This window comes from Lepisosteus oculatus, chromosome 14 (assembly GCF_040954835.1).
Source record: "Lepisosteus oculatus isolate fLepOcu1 chromosome 14, fLepOcu1.hap2, whole genome shotgun sequence".
NCBI lineage: Eukaryota > Metazoa > Chordata > Actinopteri > Semionotiformes > Lepisosteidae > Lepisosteus > Lepisosteus oculatus.
The window spans coordinates 17,934,209-17,955,674 of NC_090709.1; the positions used below are offsets into that span (position 1 = coordinate 17,934,209).

General features: G+C 40.3%; 2 protein-coding genes across 3 annotated transcripts in view; one reads left to right on the forward strand and one right to left on the reverse strand.

The window, feature by feature from the left end:
- Positions 1 to 21,466, forward strand: part of LOC138242765 (zinc finger protein 850-like) — a 409,608-nt gene that overhangs the window by 94,064 nt on the left and 294,078 nt on the right. The window lies entirely within an intron of this gene.
- Positions 16,259 to 19,971, reverse strand: LOC138242834 (uncharacterized). Of its 2 annotated transcripts, XM_069198406.1 has the most exons (6): positions 19,749 to 19,971; positions 19,487 to 19,566; positions 18,463 to 18,555; positions 18,182 to 18,262; positions 17,187 to 17,543; positions 16,259 to 16,555 (listed from the first exon to the last, which is right to left on the reverse strand). In XM_069198406.1, the coding sequence occupies exons 3-6, from the start codon at positions 18,517 to 18,519 to the stop codon at positions 16,355 to 16,357; spliced, it is 696 nt and encodes a 231-aa protein (XP_069054507.1). In that variant the 5' UTR covers positions 18,520 to 18,555; positions 19,487 to 19,566; positions 19,749 to 19,971; the 3' UTR covers positions 16,259 to 16,354. The 2 variants fall into 2 exon arrangements, with proteins under 2 accessions (XP_069054507.1, XP_069054508.1); XM_069198407.1 differs by lacking the exon at positions 18,182 to 18,262.

Consider the following 21,466-nt stretch of genomic DNA (forward strand, 5'->3'; position numbering starts at 1 on the left):
TGTTATAAATCACCTCTCTTCACAGCCCGGTTTAGTTTTTTTGGAGATGTTATATTTGTATGAAAAGCCCTCCGGGCTCCGGACAGGAGTCTCCTCCAGCAGAGATGCGCTATTTAAAAAAAATAAAAATAAACGTATAGAATTTACAAATATAACTTCAACCAGAGGATCAGAAACAGGTACAAGAGAAAAAAACATACCGAAAAAAAACATTTAACCACCAGTAATGAAGTAAATTATGTGATCAAATTGTATTTTTACATATATCATGTTTTCCTTGCTCAGTTGTTTATAGAACTTAAATAGTGTTTCAACATGCATGCGTTTCCTGTATAAAATAAAAATCAGCACTCACTTTTTTACATAACAAAAAAAAACGCTTTTCTTTTTTAAACATTTCGAGTACCTCTGGCATTCAAAAAAAGACACAAAAGCAGCAGAGACGCGCTCTGCTCTGTCAGAATGAGCGCTGTGACGTCACAGACACCAGCCGGAGCGCCGGGATCAGAGAGAGAAAGAGCGCGGGAGGCGCACGGAGCGCACGGAGAAGAGTTATTGATCACTTATCTATCGACAACCAATTATTTCAACTGAAGAACCGTAGAAAAATCGATTAACTTCACCGATTGGTGAGTACTGATTCTTTTCTTGATCCTGTTTGAATATCTAGAAAACAGTTAATAAAGACTGTATCGACCAATTACCATAGTGCATTTAGGGTTAATAATGTTCAAACCGAAATTAAACAATGATTATTCATATTATTATTTAGGTAACTGTATCCTAGAGCTAGAAAATTATATTCCAAGTTGATAAATGTATGTTACAGTTTAAATGCATTTTTCCAGTGTTTATAAATCATAAGAATGGTAACCACGGCGACAGGCGCCTCGTCACTGCACGCGTCTAAGTGTCTCGCATTTGTCACAGAGAGCGGTGTGACGTCACGAGCAACGAGCAGCAACTAATACTAATATCAGTGTCTTCATGTTAATATTACTGAGATTACAACTGGTAGTTTTAATGCTAGTGTTCATGTGAGTATTAATGACAGTGGCACTACTGATTGTTTTAGTTTTAATGTTCATATTCATGCTAATATTAATTATAATTATAGTGTTACTGTTGTAGTATTAGTAGTATTTATATTTGTGTTATAGTGTATCTGTAGGTAAGTGAGTTTGTAGTATCTGTGCGTGTGTGGGTGCGTGTCTGGAAGTGTGTGGTGTCTGTGTGTGTGGGCTGTGTGTCTGTGAGTGTGTAGGTATGTGTCTGTGAGCTTGTTGTGTCTGTTAGTGTGTGAGTGTGTGGGGTCTCTGAGTGTTTGGTGTCTATAAGTGTGTGTCTATGAGTATGCATAGTGTCTATTTGTTTCTGTGAATGCATGCCTGAGAATGTGTGTGTATGGTTTGTGTCCGTGAGTGTGTGGTGTTTGTCAGTGTGTAGTTTTATATTTGTAAGTGTATGTGTGGGCATGTCTGTCAGTGTGTGTAGTGTCTATGTGAGTATTAATGATGATAGCATTACTGATAGTTTTAGTTTTAATGCTAGTATTTATGTAATATTAGTGATACTTATAGTGTTAGTGTCAGAGTATTAACACTCATCATCATCATGTTAGTTTTCATGAGAGTATTACTGTTATTATAAGTATTATTAGTCTAGTAGTAGTTTTTGTCAGTGTTAGTAACAATGATAGTGTAAGTTTTGGTGATTGTGTTATTGTTGTAATATTAGCAGTATCTGCATTAGTGTTAGTTATAGTGTGTCTGTACCTAAGAGTGTATGTAGGTGTCTATGTGCGTATATAGTGTCTATTTGTGTATCTGTGAGTCTGTGAGTGTATATATGTGAGTGTGTGAGTGTCTTATTGTGTGTATAAATGTGTGATGTGTCTGTGAGTGTAAATGTGTGTGAGAGTGTAGGTGTACAGTATATCTGTCAGTGTGTGTGAATGTGTGTGTAGGTGGGCTTGGATTCCACTGATGTGTCTGACAGAAGTGACCCATCAACAGGTGTTGAGTTCCAGAGCCGCTTGCAAATAAAAACACTTTCTAGAGTCCAGGCCAACTTCCAGAGAGCTGTAAGTTCTCTGTTTTTATCAGTATTAGTAATAATGACAGAAGTAATTCCCACGCAAATGATTATTAACCAAGACAGACATCAGAAAATATCGCCTTTGCAATGATGTCACTCCTCTTCTTCATGAATTTTCTTTAATGACAGGACATTTCTCTGTCTGAGTGTCTGCTGCAAATAGTGTGACTAGCCATTTCTCTCCAATATTTTCTAGTTCAGTTATTTATCGCATATGAAATATTATTCTCATTAAGAATATTTTTCTGGATACTCCACTCAAAGCGCTTTACAGTAAGGGGGACTCCCCTCCACCACCACCAATGTGCCGCATCCACCTGGATGATGCGATGGCAGCCATAGTGCGCCAGAGTGCTCACCACACATCAGCTATCAGTGGAGAGGAGAGCAGAGTAATGAAGCCAATTCATAGATAGATAGGGTTAATAATGTTCAATCTGAAATTAAACAATGATTATTCATATTATTATTTAGGTAACTGTATCCTAGAGCTAGAAAAATATATTTCAAGTTAATAAATGTATGTAAGTAGCAGTTTAAATGCATTTTTCCAGTGTTTATAAATCATAAGAATGGTAACCACGGCGACAGGCGCCCCGTCACTGCACGCGTCTAAGTGTCTCGCATTTGTCACAGAGAGCGGTGTGACGTCACGGGTAGCAACTAATACTAATATCAGTGTATTCATGTTAATATTAGTGAGAGTACAACTGGAAGTTTTAATGCTATTGTTCATGTGAGTATTAATGACAGTAGCACTACTGATTGTTTTAGTTTTAATGTTCATATTCATGTTAATATTAATTCTAATTATAGTGTTACTGTTAGAGTATTAACACTAGTAGTAATGTTAGTTTTAGTAACAGCATTACTGTTATTATTAGTAGTTTGTGTCAGTGTTAGTGATAGTGTTACTGTGGTAGTATTAGTAGTATTTATATTTGTGTTAGTTATTGTGTATCTGTAGATAAGTGTGTTTGTGGTATCTGTGCATGTGTAGGTGCATGTCTGGGCGTGTGTGGGCTGTTAGTGTGTGACCATGTGGGGTCTCTGAGTGTTTGGTGTCTATAAGTGTGTGTCTGTGAGTATGCGTAGTGTCTATTTGTTTCTGTGAATGCTTGCCTGTGAATGTGTGTGTATGGTGTGTGTCTGTGAGTGTGTGGTGTCTGTCAGTGTGTAGTTTTATATTTGTAAGTGTATGTGTGGGTATGTCTGTCAGTGTGTAGTGTCTGTGTCTATGTGAGTATTAATGATGATAGCATGTGTGAGTGTATACATGTGAGTGTGTGAGTGTCTGATTGTGTGTATAAATGTGTAATGTGTCTGTGAGTGTAAATCTGTGTGAGAGTGTAGGTGTACACTTTGGGGCAAAACAGGAGAAGGCCCTGTCACCCATAGAGTGTAGATGGACTGGGGGACAGATAGAAAAACACAATTAGAAGAGCGAAGGTTGTGAGGTGGGGAGTAGGGCGATAACCCAGACAGGTACTGAGGTGCCAAGCCATGGAGAGCCTTATAGGTGAGCATGAGGATTTTGAAGTTGACAGGAAGCCAGTGCAAGGATGTGATCACAATCCAGTGCTAATTTGTTTCTTGTGGCTGCTGGTTCATTTTCAACTGTGGACTCTTAAAAAGTCCTTTATTTGACTTGATCAAAACCAATTCTTAGAGGATTTCGAAAGGTTGAATCAAAATGTTACATGACCCCGGTGGGATTCAAACCCACAACCTTTGAATGACTTCATTCTATCAAGGCCTAGAAGTCCAAAGCACTCTCCATTGCGACACAGAGCCAACCGCTACATAGTGATATAAAACAGTTACAGAAAGCTGTAACTCATGCTTCTCCCGTTGTCTTTAAATTAAGCTCCATAAATATTGACAATGAGTGGCCTGTTGTCTACGAATAGATACCGCTGGGATTCACACCCAGGGTCTCCTGGTTTTTAGTGAGGCGTCTTAACCAGCTAAGCCACGGCGCCAAACCTGCTAAATGTTATCCACAACTTCAAACACCTGTGAGAAACGGGCAACTGCAGTGTTACGCCTGCTGGCTCCACAGATAATCCTTTTTTGAAGTTTAAGGAGAGGATTTCTTTGTCAATTCAATTAAACGTTTCAGAAATGCTGAACGATTGATGTGTTTCACACGCAGTGCGGGCTCTCCTTTGCTTACAAATATTTTTTTTTACACCAATTTACTCAACTACGATTTTTGCTGAGCATTTTGTTTGATAGCTTCATATTGTATACTGCACTGATTTCTGTATTGTTTAATTTCCCTGTTGATTTTAATTTCTTGTTTTCTAAGACAATCAGACCAGCTGTTCTGACCTTACCTTGCACTGGAGCCACTCTTTTCTTTCTAAAGGCGTGGAGAGAGATGCTACAGCAGGTAACACCCCATGAGAAACATCATGAGCATCTGTAAAAGCTCTGTACCTGCCCGCTCCCCACACCGACAGATTTAAAGGGACATTCTGAAGTATAGAAACATTTTATCGTTACATACTTTTTCTGTGTAGTTCTCCTTCAACTCCGCCCGACAACAGAGGTAATTTTTAATACAGGAGTAAAGGCACACTGCACATCTGCAAAACATCACGTACAGGTTTAGGGAGAGCGACATCAGTGATTGGAAGGTTGGAAGTTTCGGGTCACTTTTTTATAATAGATTCAAGCAACCCTAAATACCTTTTCAAGAAACATTTCAGAATCCCAGTCACATCCAGTACGATTGCTACACAGGTTTACAGTATACAATTAGAATACTGTTTGTGCGTTATATAAAACACACCGCCCAAAGCATTTCTAAAACAGGAATTACACGTTTCTGAATGCGCCCTCCTTTATAAATAAAATAAAAGGTCTGAAGCCTGCTCCAAAGAAGAACTATATTCTTAGCTGACAAAGAAGTTATAGGAAACATCTCGGAAAACGAAGGTGCAGTCGTTTCCACACGTCACACACCTAGAGCTGAACCCGGTGTTCTCTGAAAAAGTAAGATGTTGTGAGGTGCTGGGTTTGTGCTCCAATTTCTTTGCAGGGGTAGGTTTGAATTTCGCTGCTGCTAAGTGTTTGTGGGTTAAGACAATCCTTCTATTGCGAGTTCAATGGGTAAAAGCTTTGCTTGACAGTCTATCAAGAGACTGAACTAGGTGTTTCAAGATAGTCTTTGTCAGCTTAACATCAAGGCAGAAAAAAGCCTCATTTTTTCTTCCTAACAGCAATGCTCTTTGGTCCCTTCAGCGTTATGCAGGGAACAACATCTGTCGTGATCACTTTTGAGTCAGTGCGAATCGTAGTGTGCCGTAGTTGTTTTTAAAATTGGTTTTGTCGGCATGCTGCATTTGTCTGTGAAACTTTAATGCTGTGCTTTTTCACACCGAATCGTTGGCAGGACCAAAGCTTATTCAACCTTTGCACTCAGCGCTCAATCAGAAATACAGATGCAGCCATTCAAAGTGCGTGGTACAAACACGTGCCGCAGGTATTTCACCTACGTCATAATGCGTCATACCACGGTACGTGATTGGCTGGCCAAAATGACCAACAGGGGCACTTGTGGTGCGTTGGTCGGTCGTGGAAAGATTTAATCATTTAATGTCTTTACTGTGCACATTTTAATCTGCTTAGTATTGAATATTTTATGGAATTTTACCACTGAAGGGAAATTTTAGTAGCTGAGCATAAAAAGAATAGGAGCATAACGCATTTGAAGATCATAAACGATATTAATTCAGGAACATAAACATATTATGTAAATTGTATATGGCTGGTCTCGGTACTTTAAAGAAAAAATACACACCAGTGTTCCATTTCTCCCTAAAAATTTTAAGCATCAAAGTCTTAAATGTGGTTATTTTGGAAACTTTTTTTTCGTGCTCTTTGCTTCCTCTGACCATGTTACTGGACGTTTATACAGTATACAGTACTCTGTGAGAAAAGTGATAGTTTTAAGCTTTTCTGCGAATACGCTCGATACCGGAGTAAACAAGCATACTTTTAGAATTTGATTAATAGGGAATATAACATGGAATTGCATATCTAAAAAAAATAATAATGATATAATTATATTCATGTACTGTAACACAAACAGTAGTATATACTGTACACATACAGTGTCTATTGATATGTGTAGGGCTGTCTCACCACTTGTCATGTGAGTGGTGTGATGATTTAAATGCCTGACTTATAAGTGGGAGGTTAGCTGTTCAAATCCAGCTAGCGCCACAATTTTTTATATACTTTTTTTATAGACTTTTTTATATTTCTAAATATCACAACATGTTCAAATCTAAGTCATTTTTTAATAACAATGAGTAGTCACCGTCTTTCCCTCTGAATCGCTCCAGTAGCAGGAACCTGTATCGTGTGGGGATCCCTTTAGATCTCCCTTCAGATTTAAAAGGTTATTAATATAATCTTCGGTGTCGCATCTTCCCAGTTTAGCTGATCTTTTGCTGCCTATGCATGCTTACACAGCTGCCTATGCATGCTTACACAGCTCCCTGACTTGACTGAGAAAGCTTTAGTGAACTTAATATTTTTATTATCAACAAATTGTAAATACGACGTTTACATTGGCGTTATTAACTTTTCACTTGAGTGTATGGAGGAGTGTCAGCTGTCAATGAGAGCAGATGGAGAGCAATGGAGGCTGTATGCGTTACAATATCAACATTTACTGTCAAACTTTAAATCAACAATTGATTTAAAGACGATCTGTCAAAGTGCAATGAAATACAATATTGTTGTTGTTGTTGTTATTGTTGTTTCTATCCTGTAAAGCGCTTTGAGAAGCCACCTTTAAAGACGCTATATACAATAAAGTTCATTATTATTACTATTGTTAATTTGCTGGACAGAGAGGTGAACATTATTATGCAGAAGACATTTACGATTTCCGTTACATATTGTGAATCTATAAAGACATTTAATTAAACAAGTGTTGCAATTTAAATGGAAATCTCTCTCTTTCTAAAATAATTAAAAGTCTAAACAGTATCAACTTGAATTCTTATCTCTATTAATGTAACTATCAAGTGGTATTGAATAAATACAGCTTTTTAGTATAGATTACACTTTTCTAAAATATATTTAAAAAAACTCCCTTCTTCTTTAAAACACTATACGCCAGAAAATGTGTTTGACGCTGTTGTAACAGAAAGAATAAGTTCTGGATCCCGAGATGAAGTAAAACAGATGAGTTTATTGCATGCAAGGAACAATAAAGCCGAAGTCTTGTTTCCCGCAAGAAACAACAAAACCGAAGTATTGTTCGATGTGCCGGTACAAACTTTTAGGTTATATAGTCCTTCCTTGCTGCTTTGGACGTCATTCGGTGTTATGGTAAGGGGAGGGGGTCATGGTATTTGGCCAGTTAAAAGACCCTGGCCAAATGGTCAGTTTAAGATTATGCCCCCAGGGGGTTCCTGGCTCGCATCTGGAATCCTTATCAGTTAACCCCCTTTCCTGCCATAAACCCCTGTTGCTTAGAAGTCTAATTTTCAGGCAGAACTGACTTATGTTAACCATTTTTACATCTTGTCTCTTACATCAACGCATTAGCAGGTTAAAGCGATTCCATTGAGGAGCCGGGCGCGAGAATTGTTTCGTTCCTTGATTTTCTGATCTGCAAGGCCCTTTGGCTACAGCGAATGTGAATTCTGTCTGGCATTGCCAGATTTTGAAAAAATAAAATAAAATTTTAATCAAGATGGGGGCAAGGAGTCTTCTTTATGACACTCTCCCTTATAAAATTTTTAATAAAATGGTTTTATTCATTCATAATCTGACTCACATAACTCACATTCCCGAATGCCCCCACCCGCTCAACAATCCTAGGAAGAACACGAAACAGCCTGTTAATAAAATTGTTGCAATTTTGTTCTATCAGTTCTTCCTCCCAGAACTTGTAGATCTCACTGATCAGTTCTTGCTTTGTAATAATAATAATAATGTTTCTTTATTAGCCCTATACAATTTCTTGCATTAGGAATTCGTCTTTTCACATACCCAAGCTTTTCTCCATGGAGACACAGACATGGAGAGAAGCTTGGGGTCAGAGCGCAGGGTCTGCCATTGTATGGTGCCCCTGGAGCAGGTAGGGCTAAGGGTGTTGCTCAGGGGTCCGACAGAGTAGGATTCCTCTGCTGGCTGTAGGATTTGAACTGACAACCTTTCAGTCACAGGTGCAGATCCTTAGCCACAGAGCCACCACTCCGCCCTTTGTGCTAGGTTTAGCAATTTTCTGAATATAGTCTTTCAGCAAATGCCATACCATCTCAATTGGATTTAAATCTGAGGATTCAGCTGGAGTTTTCACCCAGTTCACTCCTTCTGCTATAAGCCTCGCCTTTGCTGCTGTGTGTTTCGTATTGTTGTCTTGAAAGAGACGGTGCCTTGATCCAAAGTGCTCTCTGATATACAGTATGGGACAGCATGCTGTTTGACCGCGACTTCCTAGAAGAATTCACGATCCATAATTCCTTCGAAAATAAGAAGTGGTCCCAGGTCTCTTCTAGATATACCCCCCTAGACGTGAACCTTAAGTGGATGTTTGGGCTTTGGCTTGTCCACATATCTCCCCTTTTTACAAAATGACATGGTTGAAAACTGTTCCAGAGCTACTGTTGTTTCATCAGTGAAAAGTACATCATAATAATAATTGTTTACACTTATATAGCGCTTTTCTGGACACTCCACTCAAAGCACTTTACAGTTAAAAGGGACTCCCTTCCACCAATGTGCAGCCATAGTGCGCCAGAACACTCACCACACACCAGCTCTCAGTGGGGAGGAGAGCAGAGTAATGAAGCCAATTCATAGATGGGGATTATTAGGAGGCTATGATTGGTAAGGGCCAATGGGAAAATTGGCCAGGATGCCAGGGTTTCACCCCTACTCTTTTCGAGAAGCACCACAGAGAGTCAGGACCTCAGTTTTAGTCAGTTTTATCTCATCCAAAGGACAGCACCTGTGTACAGTATAGTTTCCCCGTCACTATGCTGAGGCATTAGGACCCACACAAACCACAGGGTGAGTGCCCCATGCTGGCCCCACTAACACCTCTCCCAGCAGCAACCTTAGTTTTTCGCAGGAGGTCTCCCATCCAGGTACTGACCAGGCTCGCACCTGTTTAGCTTCAACACATTGCCAGTTGGGAGTTGCAGAGTGATATGGCTGCTGGCAATGAAATGCCAGCAAATCATGAAATGCCTCTCCCTGTTCAATCCATTGGAGCACTTATTTGAGTCTTTCCTCTTTGTTTTTTACCCTTATCATGGGGCATGAGTTGTTTTTTTTATAGCTCATCACTTTCATCCATCAGTCTGTCGATGGCTCGCACCATAGGACTTGAAAAAAAAGAGATCAACAGTTAGTTATAAAAATAATGTGCGTAGTTGTATTTACATGCAAGAAAAGCATTTTTAGAAAGTTATTCACCTTTGAATCGTCCTCGGTTTAGATTCTCTTTGCCTCCTCTCCCTTTTATAATGTCGTTTCACTGTGCTTTCACAAACAAAGATGTCCATCAAAGCCAAATGCTGTACAATGTGTAAGCCACAATACAAATAGAGAAAAAAGAGCTGACTGACAAGATTTAAGATGTGGCTGTCAATGTTAGATTAAAAAATAAACATATTGCCCAATGTTAGTTACATTGCTTGAAAAATAATTTTATTTCGAGAGACTGGATAAGTAATTCAAGTGTTTTTTTTAACTGCCTGAAAAACAAGTAATAATTTAACAATATGTGCAAAAGTTTTATGATATGTCGCTGTTGTGAATGTCTGTGGAGTGTATCTTATTTGCCTGTTCTGGCTGGTCTGGATATCTCGGTCAAATATTCGGGTAGTGTGTATTGTCTGTTTAGGGTTCTGTAGTATTCCACATGGCTGGACAGCTTGTTCCGCCCTCCCGCCACTCTCTGTGTACAGTAGAGCCTCCTGTACTGGCTGGACAGGAGGCTCTACTGTACACAGAGAGGGGCTGGAGGGGGGTGGGGGGGCAAGCCGATACATACTCTTAGAGTTTGATTAATAGGGAATTTAATATAAATATATATATAAATATATTTTGAATTATACATTCAATTATAAATATTTATTCGTAGCCTGTTCTTCAAGAAAACACAGCACGAGCGAAACGATCTTCAAAATCTACCACCAGGACAGTAAAAAAGAAAGCGGTAAGATGGATAAAAAGAAAAGTTTATTTTGACGTCTGTTCCACGACTGATGAATACTACTGTGTGACTTTATTTCTTACATGAATTATGTTATTTTGCCACAGGCCGTGGGACTCTGCTCTCGGCCTCTGGCCAGGGTGCCAACCTGTGGAAGCAGCACCTGTGTGGAGACTTTTCGGCAGCAGCGGGAGCAGTACGACGCAGTACAGGGGAGGATTGGGAAGCTAGAGACACTCCTGAAGATGCAGAAGCCGGAGACAGTGTGTACCGGCAGTCAAACACTTGAGCAGCTGTCTCCCGATGAGTGCCTCCCCCCAACGCGCAGGTTGCAATGCCTGGCAGAAGCTCTGCCCCCCACAGAGCACACACCGCCTCAGGACACTCCATTCCGACCTCTCTGCTCACCACCACCCAGGACCTGGCTGACGCTGTCCCAGCCGTCTATCCCCCTCAGGAAGCACCGTTTACAGAGCGGAATTCACAGACGCCAGTTGGACGAATAATTCTCCCAGATATCCAACTGTTGCAAATCACTCAAGAGAAGGAGGGGGGTTGTACTTGCAGTGCATCAGCATAGACAGGAAAGCAAGAGCCGACCGCTACGCCGCACTCGTGTTTCGAAATCTTGTGACTTTTGAAATTTACTGGGGGTGGACGACATCGGTAAATTTCGATGGGTCCAGAGGCAAAAGTGCCTTGCCTTGCCATCTCCGGGAAACCTTTAGTAGCATGGTGAATTTGAGATTCTCAACACTTACTTTGTGTGAAAATAATTTGTGATCGGATCAACGAAATGCTTCGAAGAAGAGGTGCTCTTTTCCTCTAGTTTAACAGTCTGTCCAGAAATAAAACATTCCCGTTAAACAAATTGTACAAAAGAAAAAAAACAATTAATTTTTGACAATGAAAAACTGTGTGTGTGTCTCTCTCTGCTGGCGCACGGGCGCAGTGGGGTGCTTATCATTCTCAGTGCATAACAAGGAAGATTAATAAACATAAACATAATCTCATGGTTAAATAGTCAAGTCTAGCCATGTGTGAGTCTAGTCTCACAGAGCTTCAACAACAGATGACAACTTGTGACAACTTGTGAGTTAGATTAAGAATGAATAAAAGCATTTCATTAATAACGCATTTGCGTTTGTCTGGGTGCTGACAAAGTAAAAAACAATTACTTTTTGACAATGAAGAACTGTGTGTGTGTCTCTCTCTCTGCTGGCATTTGTAATCGTTTTTATTTTTAAATACATTTTAGCAAAGTAATGTACCAAAAAAGTATTGTGAGACATATTTGGGTTAACATGTTGAGTGTTGAGTGTCTGGTAATATGTTTGGTGCGAGTGAAGTTTTATTTAATCTCTGACCCAGGGAAAAGTGTGGTGTGGAGGGTTGAGGAGAAAATGCAGGCTCACGCTGTGTCCGTTATTCTTGATTCTTTTTTTCTTTTTCTGGTTTGGTGGGATAGTTTTTGTTTTTGTTTTATCAATAAAGTTTGATAATCGGCCAGTGAAAGCTCTGTTGTCCTTCACATGAACGCCTGAAACATTTTACAGAACACAGTATTTTTTCTTTAAAATACTAATAACAGCAACATACAGTTTACATAATATGTTGATGTTCCAAAATTAATATCGTTTATGACCTTTATGACCTACGTTATGCTCTTCGTTAATGTCTAAGCCGAAACACATCATTATATCTCATTTTTTATTTCTTTAAAAAAAATCGTTTGCCCAGCCTAACAGTATTGTTATTGTTTTTATCCTGTAAAGCGCTTTGAGGAGCCACCTTTAAAGGCAATATATACAATAAAGTTAATTATTATTACTATTGTTAATTTGCTGGACAGAGAGGTGAACATTATTATGCAGAAGACAAAGATAGCGATTTAGGTTGCATTGTGCTGCTGTAATAGTTTAAAATAATTAAAAGTCTAAACAGTATCAGCTTTATTTATGGGTTGTAATTTTAAAAAGTAAAAAACCACACTCAAAATGCAATTTAGAGCTTTCTGGCAAGAGGAGACACCCAAATTAATAATGTAACATGCTACTGTTTGTGCATGAATAAGGTCATACTGCTATTTCCTTAGATACGCGATTCCATGGGTTTTTTTTTTAATCCCTGGCAGAACCGGGCATCCATAAGAATCAAGTAATAGGTTTATTCCATGCTGAAAAAAAGAAGAAAGAAAACACATTCCATAAGAATCAGTGCTTTTATATAGTGCCTTCAAAGGTGGCTCCTCAAAATGCTTTACAGGATAAAAACAACAATAACAACAAAAACAATATTGTATTTCATTGCACTTTGACAGATCGTCCTTAAATCAATTGTTGATTTAAAGTTTGACAGTAACCCTAACACTAACTAAATTTTAATTTTTCAAAGAAATGTTTGTTTAAAAAAGAAAAGTCACAGCTCTGGCTGGATTTGAACACCCAACATGTGATGTATAAGTCAGGAACCTAGACGACAGCCCCACTGGCAAGGTCGGTTGATGTGTGTTGAAAAAGCCCTACAGAAATAGTATCAACAGACATTATACAGCGTGTACTATTCTTGTGTTGTGGTACATGAATATAATTATATCGTTATTAATTTCTTTAGATACGGGATTCCATATTATATTCCCTTTTAATCAAATTCTAAAAGTATGCTTATTGACTCCGGTATGGCGTTAGTTAAAGACTTCGATGCTTAAAATGTTTAGGGAGAAAGGAATGCTGGTGTGTATTTTTTCTTTAAAGTACAGAGACCAGCCATATACTGTATGTTTATGTTCCAAAATTAATATAGTTTATGGCCTTCACACGCGTTACAGTATGCTCCTATTCTTTTTATGCTCAGCTACTAAGATTTCCCTTCAGTGGTAAAATTCCATATAAATATTCAATACTTAAACGGGCACAGTAAAAACATTAAATATACATATACATACTGTATACAGTATGGTTTGCATACAGTAATATGTTTATGTTCCTAAATCAATCTCTTTTATGAGCATGTGAAAGGCATGGTGAATCGGAGATTCTCAAAAATTACTGTACTTTGCCTGATTGGAAACAAATGCGTGATTGCGAAAAGCTGTGGTGTTACTTTTACAAAGACGGTCAATGAAAAAAAAGAATGTGGACCAGGGCGATACTTTGAGTTTACAGCTTGTCCAAGGTCATTCATTATTAATACTATTAGTAATATCTTCGTTAAAGACTTTGATGGCGACAGCTCAAACATGAGAGGTTGAACTTTATTAGCTCCACCTTGCGGAAATTCCGGATACTATTATTTTACTTGCAGTACCACGTGGTATTATGAGGTACTATGCGAGAATTTACGGTAACTCGCAGTAGGCTGCATCAAGTGCACCGCAAAATAATGCAGTATCGCCTGCTTGTTTTGAATGGCTGCATCTGTAGAGAGCTGATATTCAAAGACTTCAGCATCAGTACGGGATTGCTTGAATGCAGACATCACTCCTAATACGATTCTCCCGAATTCAGTTTTGCAGTTCTTTAGTGATCTACTTCATTCAGAGGATCTTGTATCGACACTGATGAAGACAATGGACATAATCACAATTACGACCGATTGTTCTGGATAATAATGATTGATGTGAGAAAAATACAGCTCCTTGCATTGAAAGCAAGAACCACCAATGCGCTGTTGAGTTGGGTATTTTTCCGTAGTGCTCTTCCTCAGCGTCAAGGTATTTGGCGAGCAAGGGCCACTGTCAACAAGTATGCTAGTTTTAAAAGGTATGTTCAGAGATTCATAGATCTATTTGAAACTGTTTATGGGCATGTTGGCTGGGAATCAAACCTGCTTGAGAAACATCTTTGCTCACCACTATACTAACAACACCCTTCCAAGAACACCAACCACATTTTCACAATCCTCTCTCTCACCTTAAAAGTTATGTAGACTAAGACACCCAATGGAAAATAATTTGATTCACTCAAAGCTCCACTAAATTTTTTGCTGTGATATCATTTTAATTAATATTGGCTATGATAAGGTGTTATTTTTGTCTCTTAAAGTTTAAGAGTCTGCTCCTTTATTCAGATTGGCTGGTATAGGAATAACTTCAATGTTTGCTTACACAGCTCCATCATAGTTATTTGTCCACGTTCTAACAGGATATAAAAATAAGTGATTCATTCAAGCAGAGTGACTGGAAGCTTTAACGCGATCAATACGATCCTGCTTATGTTTTCATTTCCATTAATTTACTCTGTAGTAAAGGAAACGCCAAAGCGGGAAACTGCGGGCATTCTTCATTCGTGGTGGATTGCTTGTGTACAGAGGGCTTCTGGATGTTCCTAAATCAGTTCTGCAGTCACACTGTTGTGTTGGGGTGAAGCTCAGTAGTAGAGTGCTTGTCCCACATATAGGAAGGCATAAATTTATAATAACATTTTCATTAAGATAACTATTTTACGCTATCAAGTATTGAACCCAGGGTGAATGCAACCTATTCCTTTAAGAGGTGTGCAAATGAGAGAAGTTCCTATTGCTTATATTCTGAATAATGGGGAAATCTCCACCTGATTCGTGAAGATTTGTTAGGCGAGTGGTGCTGTGACTCAGGAGCTGATTCAGTGTTGCTGTGGAGCGCAAGTAGATGTGCTGCTGGCTGGAGAGGATGGAGCAGCATATTGGACTTTGCTTCCCTGGTCCAGTTGAGCTCTTTGCTACTTCTTCTCCTTGGTATGCTGGCTTCAATGGGTCTTGACGTTCCGTCATCTTCAGCCTAACTTTCCAGACATCAGGGCATAACTTCTGGTCCTAATGGGCCTAACTTCCAGATAGTGGTTCTTGGCTTGCCCTATTTATTAGCTTCAGACAAAGACATTCTAATGCCTTGTCTGACAGGGTTCTGGTTGGCCAATTAAAATCTTTGATTTGCATATGTCTCATCCAAGAATTTTGTATTGCTTTGATCAGGAGAAACAGGATAAAATGTCCAGTATTTGGGAAATATCATAACTTCTTTTGAGTAATACATACAGCTTTGATCATTAGAATTCTAAACTACTCATGTTTTGCCCATTCTTTTGAAACCAAACAAGCATAGCCCACTTTATCCTGAAATAATTACGATGTCTTATATCGTATTTTTAATTTAATATTTTGGGTTTACACTTTTGTAGGGGAATGATTTGCCCTATTTCTAGTGCTGTTTGTTTATATAGGGGTTCTTCTAAACTAGTTCAGTGTTCTCGATTAGGCCATTAATTAGGTATGTAATGTGGGAATACAGCCAGCACTTCATACAGTCTTTTATGAATGGAATGAAGGATGCTATTTTATCAGGTCAAAATTCTGATTTGCTAAACAAGCAATCAGAGTAAGTTGTATGCCATCTCGACACCAGAGGAGTGACTCGGTTTTCCTAACTGGGACCCTCAATCGATGTGAATGGATCATAATAATTTGTTTTTTAAATGCTAAATCCTTTCAATAATGCTTATTACAATCAGTATTCTGACCTTTTCTTCTGTTGTATTATAAAACAAGTGATATCTATGGGCATTTGCTCAGACATCCCTTGTTTTTTTTAGGTTTAATGCAGTTGGTATAGCCAAGTGACTTATTCATTTAATATCAGTAGAATGGCAAAACGTGCACAGCTATATAAGTACCGCACACTGACTGATTGTGCTACTGGAGCTTTGCAAGTCCAAAGACTGACACTGCATAAACAAACGGTGAAACACAGGTTTTCGTCTGTGGATCCATCTCCACATGGGTGAAGGGGACAGTAAAACAGTAAGGAAAATACAAGAGAGGAAACTGAAAGAATTGTGTTCACTGCAAAGTAGGAAGAGGTGGTTAGACACGTAAACCAGCTTGGTGGTTAATTTGTGACATTTTGGGTGACAATTAGCAAACGGATTTGTCTTCATGTTCCTTAAGCTGTGCAGTATATAGCCGACACACGTCTTCATGAAGAATCTCTGTAAGTCAATTAAACATTTTATTTTCAAGTCGACTCCTTTACATGAAATAGACACCAACAGTACAAGGGGATGAGAAATGTCTTTTATGAAAATAAACCTGCTATTCACAGACCTCGGCCACAGCGTCTCCCAGGTACTTCTGCAGGATGAGGTCGAGCTCGGCTGCAGCCTGGCAGAAGCACTTGTCCACCTCGGAGAAGTCACACCTGACCGTTGTGTTTTCGAAGTAGGATTTCAGCGCCTCTTTCGCCTCCTCGTAAGTGTCCTGCTTCATGATTCCTGTGCCCTGGAAGGGAAAATCCTGGGAAAACAGGGAGAGAGAATCATTCAAGATGTCCTGACCAGGTCTGCTGCAGTCAAACTAATCCTTCATTATCAGAGCTTCCATTGTCTTGCCTGTTGTCTTCAGTGTTTTAATTTGAGGTTTTTGTGTAATTCCTAATCATTACGACCCTGAATCTTGGCTCCCTCTCCTGTACCATGCAGGGAGAACAAGAAAGGTGAATCATCATCATCATCCCTTAACGATTATCCAAATTGCCTGACTGAGACACCACCAAGAGGAAGAGCTGGAGTGTCACTTCATAACATCATCAGTAGGCAGTGAGTCAAGAGAGGGGGAGTTGTCTCACTGTTATCCTTATCTATGATCAAGAGTCTCACCTCCTGCTCTAAGCTGCCCCTAGTTGTGATCTGTAGACAGTGTGTCTTCCACCCCACCCACCTCCTGAGGGAATAATCTTGAATAAACAGAGGGCTGGAGACCCAGTCCAGCTCCTGTCTCTCTCCCCTTGGGGACGGGAGATTTTCTCGGAACCATGTTGAGGTGAAATGGGAGTGGGATGACACAGATGTCTTGGAGAGGTGAGTCACCCCAGCCCATGTGTACCTCAGTGTGATTCAAGCAAGGGGGAGTGGTTTAAGGGATTTACCAATCCCGCATACGCAGCCTCTGATCCAAACTCAGGAAGGACTTCATTGTACAGCGCCAGGCAGTCCAGCTGAATAGATGATATCATGTTCTGATCCCAGGTCCGCACCCGTATCTCCTCCTCCTGGAGCAGCCCCTCCAGCTCGACCTGCAGGCCCTCCCTGAGCCGCCACAGGGCCGCTGGGGTCAGGCCCGGGTGAGCGGGTGTACCAGGGGGTGGGTGAGGGGGCGAGCAATGGGGTATGTGGGCTGCCAAGGAGGAGGTCCATGCCCTGTCCTTCTGCAGATCCCTCTCCGGGCCCTTTGGGCAGTTCCACAGCTGGGTCTTGACCTCCTGCCTGGTGATTGGCTGGCTGGCCTGAGGGGACAGGGGCACAGAGAGGGCATGAGGAGGACAGAGAGAAAACTGAGAGGGTCTTCTCCAGGAGGACCAGGCCCTACCCCTGGTCTCCCAGCAATCACAGTCATCATCATTGCAGCTGAAACCAAACTTTTGATAGACGTCACAGACATATCAGGCTCACAGACTTGCAGCTCTCAGCTGCCTGGGGTGAGACACAAGGAGTCTGCTCCCTCTTCCTCTGACAGTCCTATCAAATGACAGCAGCAGACCTGATCCAACCCCACCTTCCCTTTCACACACAGCCACACACAGGCATGACTGTGTCACCATCATCACCACCTCCACCATCACAATCTCCACTATTTTCCATTACCATCATCATCACTTCCACCATCACAACCCCTACGATCTTCATCACCATCATCATCACCTCCACCATCACAATCTCCACTATTTTCGTCATCATCATCTTCATCACATTTCTAATAAATGATCTCCACCATCTTCACCGCCATATCCTTCTTCATCATGACAATCATCATGTCCACCATCATCATCATCAACACCTTTCCATCAACATCATCATCATAACCACCTTCATTATCTACACTATCATCTGCATCATCCTGAGCAGAACACATTGGTTGTCTTACACTGGAAGAATTTTTGCTCAGAGCCTCAGTATTGGTCGACCCTCTCTGGCCTTTCAGGGTCACATCCGTCTCTGTCAAGACCTGTCAACAAGATGACTGCTTTAGTCTCACCAGCAGAACCCAACCAAGTTTGTGTCTCAGTACAGGTTTATTCTTAGTCTAACAGAATTAATACTTGGGGAAGAGCATTTAATAATGAGAGCAGGAGGCACTTCTTTACATAGAGGGAGGTGGGTGTGTGGAACAAGCTATCCAACCATGTTGTTGAAGCCAATACTCACGTTCCTGTGAGATCTGCCCCAGGTCTCGGTGTGACGCCCTTCTCTTTGCTCGGCCATTCCTCTCTCAACATGAGGGAGTTTCTCCCGGCGGCACTGGGGAGGAGAAAACAGTTACCAGACAGACAAACACACTGTCATCATCATCATGGGCCAAGATGACCCTACATGACAGTGGTCTGTCCTCGATTCAGAAGCAGTGTCCAGCCCTCAGCTATCCAGCTTCATGATCCCCAACATCCCTGTCGAGACCTGTTGAGGGGCCAGTTCTGCTAGACCAGGGGTCTCAAGCCTAATCACAATACTTGGGGGGCCAGGTGCATCTCCAGGCTTTCTTTCCAAAAGTGGCTAGCCAATTAAACAATTAAGCTAATTATTTTCATAAGAAGATGTGGAAATAATGTGTTTAATAATATATTTTGATGTCTCTCACTGTTGAAGACTCAAAATATTCAAGGCACAGTTGGATATTTAAGGTCTGGATAAAGGTACAGTATTAGAATATGTTTTGTTTAATTAAAAAATGAGATCAACTTTGTAACCAAGACCTCTGGGCAGGAAACCAGATGATGCACCAGACCCTCTAGGAATGGAGTTTGAGACATGCTCACCCTCTCTCACACACAACCTCACACACACTCACCCTCTCACTACTACTACTACTACTACTACTACTACTACTAATAATAATAATAATAATAATAATAATAATAATGCAGACTTGCTTTTCTTGGGGTCTTGGGTCTGGCTCCTGTGTTGGCTGAGTCTGCTGTTACCTCCTTCCTGATCTGGGGATTTCAGACACAGTTCTGTTACAGACACGGGCTGGACTAGACTCACAAGCACATACACCCACAGACACACACTCCCACACACTAACACACACGCAGATGCACACATTGTCAGGTAGAGTCTTTCTCCTCCTCAAGAGAAGACAACAGAGCCCTGCTACTGCGATGAGCTTTAATTTCAGGAGGAGGAAGAAGAGGAAGAATCACAATATGAAGAAGACCAGCAGTGGACTCACAGCTCTTTGGGTCCGGGGCCTGACTCTCAAACTTGTCTCCAGTCTCTGGTGGGTTCTTCTCTGTTTACCTCTGTTGACATCTGTGGACAGGACAGTTCAGTTAGACAAACAAGTTCGACCAGACTTCACTCTCATAGTCAATCAATCAATCAATCAATCAATTTTTTTCTTATATTTTGCCTTTTAATCCAGAACATCAAAGCACTTTACAAAACATACTGTATACTGTATTCTAAGTATCATATAAAAACAGAGCACTCACAGCTCTCTGGACGTTGGTCTGGAATCTAGAAAGTGGTTCCATTCTCAGGCGACTCTGGACCTCAACACCTGTTGATGGGTCACTTCTGTCAGACACACGAGTGGAGCCCAAGCCCACCTACACACACACTCACACACACTGACAGATATACACCCACACAATCACACACATTATCACACACTGACAGACACCCACCCACACATATTCACACACAGACATTACACACACACACACAGACACACATTCACACACTGACAGACACCACACACTCACAGACACACATTCACACACTGACAACCCACACTCACAGACACACATTCACACACTGACAACCCACACTCACAGACACACAGACACACATTCTCACACTGACAGACACACACACATACACTACACACACTCACAGACACACATTCACAGACACACACACAGACACAACACACACTAACAGACACAACATACATTTATACACACAATCAGACACATACTCGCACACATTCACAGACACACACATAGACTACAAATACTTATAGACACACACCAACACACACGGACAAAAACACACACACTCATAACTACAAATACAGTATAACTAACACTAACACAAATGCCACTAACATTAAAACAGTAACACTATCACTAAGAATTACACTATCATTATCACTGACACAAACTACTACTACACTACTAATACTAATAATAACAGTAATGCTATCACTAAAACTAACATGACTACTAGTGTAAATACTCTAACAGTAACTCTATAATTATAACTAATATTAACATGAATACTGGCATCAAAACTATCAGTAGCGCAATCACCATTAATACTGACATGAACACTAGCATTAATATTAAAGCTACCGATTGTACTCTCACTAGTATTAAATATAAATACACTCACATTAGTATTAGTCCGTGACGTCACACCACTCTTTGTGACGAAGGCGAGACACCTAGCTGGGCACAGTGATGTGGCACGTGTCACCGTGGTTACCATACTTATGACTTGTAAACAGTGGAAAAATGCATTTAAACTGTTACCTACACAAATTTATCAACTTGGAATATAATTTTCAAGCTCTAGAATACAATTTCTAAACAATAATTTAAATAATTATTCTTTAATTTGGGATTGAACATTATGAACACTAAACACATTATGGTATTTAATAGATATGGGTTTTATTGACTATTTTCTAGATATTTAAAGAATTTAAAGAAAGAAAAGAATCAGTACTCACCAATCGGTGAAGTTAATCGATGATTCTAAGGTTTTTTAGCTGAATTAATTGGTTGTCGATACATAAGTGATCATTGACCCTCCTCCCGCGATCTCGCTTTCTGATCCCGGTGCTCTGGCTGGTGTCTGTGACGTCACAGCGCTCTTTCTGACAGAGCAGAGCGCGTCTCCGCTGAAGGAGACTCCTGTCCGGAGCACGGGGGGGGCTTTGCTTACAGATATAACATCTCCAATGATAAAACTTATCGGGCTGTGAGGAGAGGCGATTCATAACAGCTGGAGAAGAAGAACGACAACCGAGAAATTAAATTCATTAAGCAGGAAAAAAATAATTTACTTCACAGATTATTGAGTTGTGTAGCGTAATCCCGTAAAGCACAAGAGAAAGAGCCCAAGTCCCTGTAATAAGATGTTATAAATTGACCAGACTATAGCTCTTAGCAGTGGGACTCAGATCACACAGAAGACCTTTCTG